General features: G+C 31.0%; 2 protein-coding genes across 2 annotated transcripts; one reads left to right on the forward strand and one right to left on the reverse strand.

Moving 5' to 3' along the window:
- Positions 68-1,595, reverse strand: LOC109326405 (putative 4-hydroxy-4-methyl-2-oxoglutarate aldolase 3). Its single transcript, XM_019559089.1, has 2 exons — positions 1,445-1,595; positions 68-524 (listed from the first exon to the last, which is right to left on the reverse strand). Exon 2 carries the CDS (start codon positions 500-502, stop codon positions 68-70), a length of 435 nt encoding a protein of 144 aa, XP_019414634.1. The 5' UTR covers positions 503-524; positions 1,445-1,595.
- LOC109326406 lies at positions 4,090-5,163 on the forward strand. The gene has a single exon (XM_019559090.1). The coding sequence runs from the start codon at positions 4,090-4,092 to the stop codon at positions 5,161-5,163; it is 1,074 nt and encodes a 357-aa protein (XP_019414635.1).

Here is an 11,969-nt window from a genome sequence, read left to right on the forward strand (position 1 = left end):
ATGCTGCAAATATTACTAAGTATCTATATAATCATTGCCACCCGTTGTATCTAATGAGACAGTTCACTCATGGGAAAGAAATACTCCCATAAATAGACACATTCTTTTCACCATTCCCTTTCTTAATTGACTTGAGTGGATGAGAAGCCAAAGCCCTCACACCAATGTTACATTCATTTATCTCATCCACATCTCTAATGCACCCATTCACTACAATCCCAACCCAACCCATATTTTGTGCCAATTGACCCAAATTTCCACCCACCAATGCACACCTTTTGCTTCCACCACCATCAATCACTAAAACTCTTCCTTCTCCTTTTGTTTCAAGTGCTTCTCTAACTAACACATTGTCTTCAAATACCTTTAGAGTCATAATTGGGCCTGAAAATGACTTGGATTTACCATAAGTTTTGAAATCTGGATGTAGCACCCTCAAGTCACCATTTTCTATATGTGTTGCATTTGTGTCACAAATATCTGCAGTTGCTAAACCAGCCATGTTAATTGTATATATATTACTCCTGCACCCACATGTCGAATCAGATTAGTTATATAACACTTATTGGAAAAGACAGTCATATATCGAAAAAGATTACTTTCTTATCTATAGGGTGAAAGGATATCTTTAGTAATACAAAAAAAAAACAAGCTTCATTTAGAGTTATCCATCGATTACTAATTACATTAAGAAACTAATAGCTCCCTCATCAAGAATGGATCCACAAAATATCAAGGAGGGAAATAAATACATATGTAGTGCATATTTTTTGAATAATTATTTTTTAATATTAAAGTGATAATACATACATACAAGGCTTAAAGTTATTGTTATGATCGTAATTGTGGTTATGTTACATTTATGATAATTGTGTGAGAAAATAAGACTTATTTAACTAATAGCTATGGTTATATTGCAAAGACTTCTAAATGCATAATTATCACGACTTCAATTGCCGGCTACGATATATATCAAGATAATAATGTATCTTCTCATATCAGGAGATAACTTATCTCCTCTAGCCAGTAAAAATGTGACATGTATGCTATTTTGTTTATTTTTAAAAATATTTTTATAGAAAACGATGAAACATGACATATGTTATAATTTCACTGGTAGGAGGAGATAACTTATCTCCTTATACTAGGAGATACTTCATTCCCATATATTAATAGTAAAAAAAAATATGTTTACAAAGGACGCATGATTTATATTGTAACAAAGTTTTGGAAAAAAGGAAATGTCCTCATTTTTTATTTGTTAAATTGGTTTGAAACAACCACTATTACATGCTCATAGACATGGCTTCAAAATCAACTAAATTTTAGAATTAAAAACTAATGAGAACAAGCTTGTTTTGCATATCCAAAGTAATAAATTAATAATATCGTGTACTCTAATTACAAAGCATAAAACAAAACCAAACATATATATGGTTCTTACCCAAATGAGAATAGGATGAAGCAAGACTTGAAAGTTCAAAAGGGTTGAATGAATGATGTTGGTATTTAGGTTTATGTGAGTCAGTATATAAAACATGTTCCATGCAAAGATGACCTCACTCACTCTTCTTGGTGTCTGTGCCATTAACATAGGATTTGTATGAATCAACCAAATGTAAGCAACACGCATTGGTTCAAATGGTACATGCTTGATTCCCCTTAAGCAAGAACCTGGATTCGAGTCTTGTGGATGGAAAAAATGTCTACATGGGTATGTGAGACTAACACTCCTAGTGAGTATTTTTTCTATCTACAGTATTCAAACTCAAGATTTTACTTAAAGAGAATCAAACATGTATTACTTGAATCAACATTCGTTGTTGGTATTGGTATTAGTCTCTCTAATATGAAATCAGATCTAAATTGAATAAAGGTATGAAGATAAGGTAGTGTCCAATACCTACTTGCGGTTGTAGGAAAGCTCTTGGAAATGGGACAAACATCGTTTTCTTTGGTTGGGCTTTCAAGGACATTTTCCTTCTTATCTTTTCACAAATTATTACTATGTTGAAATAGTGATGTTGGAATATACTTTATTTGTGTGACGGTACATATGTTTTAAAGAATATAAACAAAAAGATGATTTTTTTTATATAATCAAGAATATTATGCTCTCTTTCAACAAATGATACTCTTATGAATCGAACTTTTGATAGTTGGAAAATATATTTTTCAGGGGTTTAGTAGAGTCTTATACAATTAAAGCAACATCTTGTATAAAACAAAATAAAAGATGAAATTGTTAACTAATTGTGTAGTTTATAAGGTACTAAACTATTTTATTCGGTCAGGTTTTAATTGTCGCTTTAAAATAGCACTTAGATTAAAATAAATATTTAATCTGTTAATTATAATGTAATTTTGACTAAAATATCCCCAATAATATTTCTCAAAAATTATAAATGTTATTTTTACTTTCAAGACAAGTAGTTTGAAAATTAATGCATCACAACAAAATAAAAAGGGAAAAAGAAAATATTTAGTGATTCTTGATTTTATGAATTAAAAACTTATGTGAAAAATTAAAAAATAAGAAATTGAAAATTAAAATGGAACGGAGTTAATACTAATTTAATAATAATAAGGAAATATTAACAAATTCCAATAAAACATTCATTAACACAACTCGTAATATATAAACTATAAAGCTTCTTTATTCTTAATAAGTTATTTTATTAATTAAAAAACTACTTATGTAAAAGCATAGTTGTAAAAGTCGTACCGTACCAGCCGGTTTGACTGGAAAACCGGCGAACCGGTCCCTAAACCAGTACGACACACATATTATACTGGATAAGTATCGAAACCGGTGTAAAATAGTACAAACTGGCCAAATTTCGTTAAAACCGGTGAACCGGTGGGAATTTCATTGAACCGGCCGGTTTGCACATATAATATTTTAATTATTAAATAATGAAGACCAGTTGCACTGTTGCAGCATCAAAGAGCCCAAGAGGGTTTACACTTTACACTTTCCCCTTTTCACGTCACTTTCCCCTTTTCTTCCAATCTCATTCCATCATCTCTTCCATCATCTTCTTCACTTCTCCAATCTCTTCCATACTCTTCCATCATCTTCTTCCATTCACTTTTCATCAATCTCCGTCCACCAACATATCATCTTCCAATCTTCCAATATTTTGAATTTGAGGTAACACCACACTCTTTGGTTATATCTTTGTCTCACTTTTGCTGCATTTTCTCACACTAATTGTTCATTATATAGTCTAATTCGTTATTATCATATAAGTTGTATACTAGCTATTTTTGGCTCTTAACTTATGAACTTTCAACTTCAACTACCTTATGAGATTTCATGTAGCTTATAGTAATGACAAACAGAACCATAGTAATGACAAACAAAACCTTTGATGTATAAAATGAATGCAGTGATCATTATGAAGGTTCATTGTTATATTTATATGGTGATATGTGCCATTATTAGGGTGGTTAAGGTGGCTGTGTCTTCAAGTTGTGAGTGTGGGTCCTAGTTGGATGGATAAGTACCAAATTTTAATGTGTTCTAAACAATTTTCTTGACAAACTCATAGGTGTTCTGATTGTAGTAAAATATTTGTATGAAATGTGGATCATATTAATCATAATATTTAGAAGAATATATTGTTGTATAATGATGATACACATAAAAAAGAACATATAAAATTTATCTGTTCTGAAAAAAGAGTAAGGTTTTGGTCAATGTCATTATCTAATATCCTAAATCCACCTTATTTGCTATTATTATTGTTGGAGAATGGGAGAGTTTCCCTTGTTTGGACAACAAAGCCAATTAAGTTATTCTTTTTGCCTAAAAACAGTAGTATTTATAAAATGACAGCAAACAATAGATGGTAAAAATAGTAATGTTCTTAATTGTTCATGTAAGATTGTGATTTATTCCTTGTAAGATTGTGATTGAAAAATAGCCATCAATAATATAATGAATCTGAATTACCAACATCACAAGAAGCATCAACAGAAAATACTTCTATAAGTAGTTATAGGGGGAAATCAGATCCAGCTTGGGCGCATTGTAAGCAAGTTGTTGCTGATAATGGAAGAACAATTCTATTATGTCTTTTCTGCATGAAACAAATTAAAGGTGGTGGTATCACCCGGTTTAAGGCTCATTTAGCTGGAGTAAAAGGACAAGTTGAAAAGTGTAAGAAAGTACCAGCAGATATTCAACATCAGATCCAGAAATCAATTGAAGAAATGAAGAGCAAAAAAAGAAAAGTAGAAGAGGAATATGAGGATGGTAATCCTTGTGATGAAGTTACTGATTTATTGCACACTCAACTGATTGAAGCACCTCATACATCTACATCTCAGAAAGGTAAAGGTCGCATTGGCAATTACTTTATGCCTAGAACAACTTCTGGTGCTCAACCCATTTTAAAAAGTGTCATTCAAAGTAAAGAAGTGATTGAGAAATGTGACCTCGCCATCTCTAAATGGATGATTGATGTTTCTGTGTCGTTTGATGCAACTAACTCAGCTTATTATCAACCCCTGATGGATAACCTTTGTAGCATGGGTCTGGGTTATAAAGGTCCCAACTATTATCGTGTTCGTGGTCATTTGCTAAACAAGTGGGTTGAAGATGTGAAAAAACTTGTAAACGATTATCGATCAATTTGGAAGCGAACTGGATGCACTCTTATGGCTGATGGTTGGACTGATCGAAGCAGACGAACTCTTATTAATTTTCTTGTTTATTGTCCTAAAGCGTCTGCCTTCATAAAGTCTGTTGATGCTTCACATGCTTCCAAAACTGCAGATTTGTTGTTCAAGCTTTTTAAGGAGATAGTGTTGTATGTCGGTCCTGAGAATATTGTTCATATTGTTACAGACAATACTGCTAACTATGTTGCTGCTGGTAGGTTATTGGAGAGAGAGTTCCCTCACATATATTGGTCTCCATGTGCGGCTCATTGTATTAACTTGATGTTTCAAGATATTGGAAAGATACCAGAAGTAACTGATACAGTATCACATGCTGCAAATATTACTAAGTATCTATATAATCATTGCCACCCGTTGTATCTAATGAGACAGTTCACTCATGGGAAAGAAATACTCCGTCCAGCTCCAACTCGCTTTGTCACTAACTTCATTGCATTGCATTGGCCCAAAAGGATGCACTTAGAGCTCTTGTAACATCAAGAGAATGGACAAACTCGACTTATCCCAAAGATGCTAAGGCAAAAATATGTGTGGAACAAGCGTTGGATTCAAACTTTTGGAAACAATGTGCTGACATTGTTAAAATTACTAAGCCACTTGTTCGCGTGTTACGCATTGTTGACAGTGAGGATTGTGATGGGTTTTCTTTATCAAGCATTCTTTAAAGCTAGAAATGACATGGAGAGGAGGTTTCAAAGAAACAAGACCAAAATAAAACCTTATTTGGAAATTATGGATAGTCCGTGGGATTTGCAATTAAAAAGAAATATCCATGCTGTTGGGTATTGGCATAACCCACAATGTTTCTTCAATGTTGAAGAATTTGAAAAACATAAGTTCACAACATCCGACCTTTTGGATGTTTTAGAGAAGCATGCTCATGGAGATCCTGATTTGCTAGATAAGCTAACCAGTGAGATGAGGATATATAAAGATGCTGAGTTAGATTTTGAAAGAGCTGCTATACGTGAATGTAGTAAAGTGATGTCAGGTATAATTAATCTTTCATGTTTGGTAATTGTCTTTAATGTCTATTATTAATTGTCTTAACCGTTTATTATTAAACAAGATGATGAATTAGATTTCGTGCAATGTTATAGATCAATGGTGGGAAACATATGGATGTCGCACACCAAATTTGCAAAGGTTGGCAGTCCGCGTTCTAAGTCAAACATGTAGTGCTTCCGGTTGTGAAAGGAATTGGAGTGTGTTTGAACACATCCATTCTAATAAAAGAAATAGGTTGGAGCATCAAAAACTTAATGATCTTGTTTTTGTTCGTTACAACTTGAGATTACAACAAAGGTATTACTCTTTTATTCAAAATATGACCTTAGTTGTCGTTCTTTATATATTTATATGTAGCATGTATTTATGTTTGTATATAATAAAATCTATAAATGTAGGAGTATTTGAGGCATCAAAATTATGACCCAATAAATTTAGAAACATTTGAGGATCATTCTCATTTTATATTGGAGGAGTCACCACCATTTCTAACTGTTGAAGAGATTGAAGCTTTACGAAATGACCTTGCAAACATTTCCATCCAACCATCATTTGATGAAAGTGGTATGTTTTTTATTGTCTAATGATTATGTTTTTCATTGATTTCCATCAATTCCTTCCTGTTTTAAATTGCTAACAATATGAAAACTAATAGTATTGTAGATCAATTAAATTTAGAAGATGATGATGATGCACAACTCAACCTGATGGAGAATGTGAACTTGTATGAAGACAATGTGGGTCAAGCTTCAGGCATAAATGATGAAGAAATAGAACCTCGATATGAGACAACTTTGACTCCTTGGTGTTAACATTAAAACACCAAATATATTTTTTGTAGACTGCGTGGTGAACTTATGTCATTTACTTATATTTTGTATTTGTTAAGTGATACTTTTGGATTGAATAGGATCAGTTGATTCTTTAACCTTAATATAGGTAAAATGATATATCTATGTGCAAACTTATCTTTTTGAGTACCTAGTGAATTTTGTTGTTATACGTTTTTATATATGTGTATATATATAAGCAGATATGTCTGGTTTCTATATAAGCAGATATGTCCGGTTTAACCGGTTTAATCGGCATGCGGTTTAATTACTGAACCACCGGTTGAACCACTGTACCATTATACCAGTACCCTGACCGGTTTGATAACCGGTACGGTTTTAACAACACTGTTTTATACTCTCTTTATTGTATTGATATTTTTACCATTCAAATATTTATTTTTATCTTTTTCTTTTCTTTTTCTCTTCGCTTTCTCTCATACCAAACATTATAAAAATCTAATGTAATTCTTATTTATCTCTTTCTCCCCTCACTCTTTCTCATTAATCTCTTTTCTCTCATTTTCTCCCCTTCAACCAAACAAAGCATAAATGAATTGGGTTAAGAATATGGGAGAGAATAATCTAATTGTTATAAAAAAAATCACATGCTATTATTTTCTAATTATCTTTGACAACGACTGTGGTTTTTTTTTTGTCCTGATCAATTTGAAGTTTTCACATTATTTCTTGTATTTAGGGTTTCCTATGTTGTTTCTCAATTTGTTAAAAAATATAATGAGAAAGTGACATGTTTCGCAAGAGATTGAATAACAAACGCAAGTCTATTTCATCAGGGTTTTTTTGACAATTATAATTATTAACTATACTATGTTTTTATAACATGCAATTGGTGATGCCCATTCGCAATTTCAATGACCAAATGAGTTTTCTATGCATTTCAAATGTCAATGGATACCAAGTTACAAACAAATTAAACAAATGGTAGTGTCATATCAAGTACTTCTCATTCATTATGGATTTTTACTAACAATAATTATTGTAAATTTAGGAAGGATCTTATTTTTAACTCAGTTAGGCAATCTCTTCATCGGATTATGGACTCAGTAAGGTAGAAATTTTGGCTTTGGGTCAATGGTTAGCTGGGGGAAACTCAATTCTTTATTCCGGCTGAATTGCTAATTTCCGAGTTTGTCTTAATATTGTATTGTAACTATTTTTGTTCAACTCCTATTTTTTCTCATAATTTTTTTTCTTTTGCTTAAAAAAAATTGTTGTGAATTATAATGTGTCTGTTTTTATAACATGTAATTGATGTCCATTCGCAATTCCAATGACCAAATCACTTTTCTATGCTTTGTCTAGTGTTAATGGATATAAATGCAAAAAAAAAATAATAATAAAGAATTGTAGTGACACTTGTCATTGACGATGCATTATAGGTATCCCCAATCAACAACTTTGAAGCCTCGTCAAGGGAGATGAACTCCACCTAAAGAGTGATTGTTGTTAATACATAATAACAACTCCAAGGTCTCATGCATTTCAAGCCAACAAAATCATACAAAAGATAATAAGCAAATAATTATGATGTTGAATATTTCATCTCATATAACTTTAAATTATTTTCTCTCTATAATATCCTCTCTGTTTTTTATCATGCCAATTAACATAGAAATTAATCATCATAAAAACATGTGATAAAATAACAACAAAAGTAAACACAACAATAACAATAGTGAAAACATTGATATTATTTCAAACATTAGAAGGTAACAAAGTTTGAAAATTGGAACTTTAATTATAGAGAATAACATATCTTTCATTATAAGAAGGGAAACTATCTACTTAACTGTCACTACCCTAATATCACTATAGACTTTGGATAGTGAATCAGCCACCACCGTCCACCATTATTGTTGTGTCATCTTTAGACCATAGTCGCACTGCCACCTCCACACCATCAATTTCTTCTTTATTCTTCTCCCCTCTCAATTTTCATTTTTGGGCAAAATTTAATTTGGCCAATTTTAGTGATAAATTTGAATTGTTTGATTGTCGTAGGTTTTAAAATTTTCCTTAAGTTACCAAAGATTATCTCTATTTTGTGAAAATCCACATTGACATAAAGTAGAATGTCACTCTAACCATTAATGCTTTGTTTGGTTGAACAAAAGAAAATAAGAAGAGAGAAAGAAGTGAGAAAGAAAGAGGTGCGAAAGAGAAAGATGAGAAATTGAGTAGATTTTAGTAATGTTTGGTATAAGAGAAGAATGAGAGCAAATGAACATAAATAAATATTTTCTTCTCTTTCTCTTTTGTTTGGTTGGATAGAAATGAGAAGAGAGAGGTGATGTTATGATTCAAATGACAAAAATGTCCCTAAAATAAAGAAATGAGGAGATAAATGTTATTTTATTGTTAACTAAAAATAAAAACTATAATTTTAAATAATATATTTTATTATAATTTCAATTAACATTTTTAATCGATATTTTTATATTTAAAAGAGAATTATTTATATTAATAGTATTTAAAATTAAGAAGTATATTAAAAAAATTGGAGGGCATTTATGTCAAAATGTTCATCTCCTCTCAATTTCTCACGAAAGGAGGAGAGAAAGATTTTTGTGTAGGTCCACATGCTTTTTATTCTCTCCTCCCTTTCTCTCTTTTCAACCAAACAAGATAAATTCTCATTTTCTCTTCGGTCTCTTTCCCATCCTTTTTTCTCCCTTCTAATTCTCCTGTAACAAAGAAAGGCGTAAGGAATTGAAGTGTGTGTTTTAGTTTTTTTGTTCAGCACTTAAATTTATTTGCTCTATGGATATAGAATAGAACAATAGTATTTTTATCACTACTATATTTTTGGCCTACGTCAACGCCTCCACATTCAACGGTTTTAAAAACATGGTCTTAGAGTATAAAAGTGTTGCCTATTCATTGTATTAGACCATAGTTTTTTGTAATATTATCATAGGTGTTCTCAAAACAATGATATATTATAATTTAAGACCACAATTTTAAAGTCCTTACATATCCTTTGTATTAGACCACAATTTTTTTGATATTGTTGTTATAATTATTTTTAGTACCATACTATTGGACCACAGATTTAGCACCGTTGTCCGTCTAAGTTTATTAAAACTGTTCTCTTTTATTTTTATTAATTTTTTATTTTGTTTAACTTCAACTATTACATAAACTTCTTTCATATATAGCCTTCTCGTCTCCTTCTTCAAACTACGAACCTTAACCAACGGGCGTTGGTTTAAGTAATACATGCTTAATTGTTCTTAAATAGGTCTCAGATTCGAGTCTTGTGGATGGAAAAAATATCATATGAGATGTTCCTGGCTGGGACAGCATTGCTTCAGTGCGAGAATACAGAAAAAAAAAGCTATGAACCCTAACCGATGTTAGCAGACACTTGATGTTGCTCAACAAAATCTTGGTTTATTTTCCTTCCCCCTTCTCTCACTCGCTTCTTCTCATTGAGCTCTCATTTCCTCGTTCTCCGACTGCAACGTATTTCAACGTTGTTGCTGCCATTAGCGACACCTTCACCGTCAATCTTCAGATATAGATTTTCCTTTTGTAATGAATAGTTTCAATAGAATGGTAGATTGTTGGTGCGTTAATCTTACATGTGTAGAAAATTAAAGGTTTCATTCAAGGTTACTCAGTGCCATTTTATTTTCAATTTAAAGCAGAGACTCTAACAAGGTGGATGAGCCCTTCAAGGTTGAAGAAGTAGAGACTGTAATGTGCTCTAAAGTTTGAAGTACTCTACAATTTTAAGTTCATAACCATAATACTTATGTATATATGTCTTTTATGATCTAATACTTATATATGTAGATGAACCTATTTTTAACTTCAATGTTATTATTACATTTGTAGATCATGGGTTTAATGTTGCCAGACTTAGTAGGTTTATTTGATGCTTTTTCATATTTGTGACAACAATTAGTCTTTCATGCTTTAAGTATTCCAACTACTGTTAATCTTTTTTCCTTATGATTATTATTCATGGATATTGGGATTATTATGAGATGTTAACCGTAAAGCCTGATGTACTTAAATTAAGTTGTCATGACACCTCATTTTCATATTTATCATTGAACACTTTCGAAGTTGCTACTAACACTCTATAGGTTTGTTGCATTGATCCTTTACTTTTCTCATTTCTAGATTTTGTCTTGTACAATGAATGTAAAAGTAAACTTGATAAGGCCATGGTAAAGAAAAGTTTTCTAAAACTAAAGGTTTTGGGGCCTTCTCCTGAGATATCTATAATTTATCAGAGTATTTGGCCTGGAAAGTGACACTAATGAAAGAAGGTTGAAGGAGCTTTTCATGAAGGCTAGAATGTATTAATATCCATAAGATGTATTATTTCCTTGCATTGTGAACTGAATGCTTCTACTTTCTATACCTAATGCTTCAATAATTGACTTTTTATATGTTTCATTTATTCATGATTATATCCTTTTTAGCATATGCCAAGTAGATGGAACCTCTTGTATAAATTTGAAGCACTGAATTGAGTATGTTAGGATTATTTACTAATTAATTGATAAATTTAATTAAAATTTGAATATTTATTAGTGAGTTTTCTTAAAATCAGTCTTTTACTACTGAGGATCTGAACTCATAAAATAATATTTTTTACTTGAAATGTTGCATTTAAATAATTAAAATGTTTCTTAAAATGTGTTATTTTTTAGTCCTTAAGATCAAAACTCTTAATTAATGGATAAGATTGTCAAAATAACTAGCAAGTTACCCGTGCATTTGCACAGGACGATAGTTTTTGCCGCATGATTAAGAACACATATTATATGTGCATTTATGATTAAGAATATGTATGTTGCTCGTGCATTCGTATGGTTAAAACCATATATGTTATCAGTGCATTCATATAGTTAAAAATTATTAATTATATATAAAATCATACGGTCACATCATATGGTTTAACTGTTTAAATCGGATAAACTTAATATGGGTCATCTACTGGTTTAACATCTTGCTCGACTTTCTCAACATTGTTTTTTACACATATATAACATGATATAGTTAGTAGTATCCTATTAATCAAAAAAATCATCAATAAATTTATAATTTCATTATTATTTGATTCTAAAATAAAATTAATATAAAAATAAATATTATTTAACTCTAAAATAACTACAAATAATATGTTATGATTCATATTATTATTATTATTTTAATATTGTTATAGTAACATTATATTTTAATATTGCATAAATAATCATATTCATTTTATTTTTAAATAAATCACATGTAATAAGGGCTTGAGAGATTGATACATGTCATGAGGGAGTTCTTGAGAGATTGACACATGTCATTGAGAGATTGACACATGTCATAAGGGATCTTTAGTTTTGATGAGAGATTGACACATGTCATGAGAGTTTGAGAGATTGACACATGTCATGAGAGAGTTTTTTTATTTAA

Source organism: Lupinus angustifolius, chromosome LG14 (genome assembly GCF_001865875.1).
Source record: "Lupinus angustifolius cultivar Tanjil chromosome LG14, LupAngTanjil_v1.0, whole genome shotgun sequence".
NCBI classification, from domain to species: Eukaryota; Viridiplantae; Streptophyta; class Magnoliopsida; order Fabales; family Fabaceae; genus Lupinus; species Lupinus angustifolius.

Coding starts and splice junctions, on each gene's coding strand:
- LOC109326406 (XM_019559090.1), top strand. CDS start 4,090: ATGAAACAAATTAAAGGTGGTGGTATCACCCGGTTTAAGGCTCATTTA.
- LOC109326405 (XM_019559089.1), bottom strand. CDS start 502: ATGGCTGGTTTAGCAACTGCAGATATTTGTGACACAAATGCAACACAT.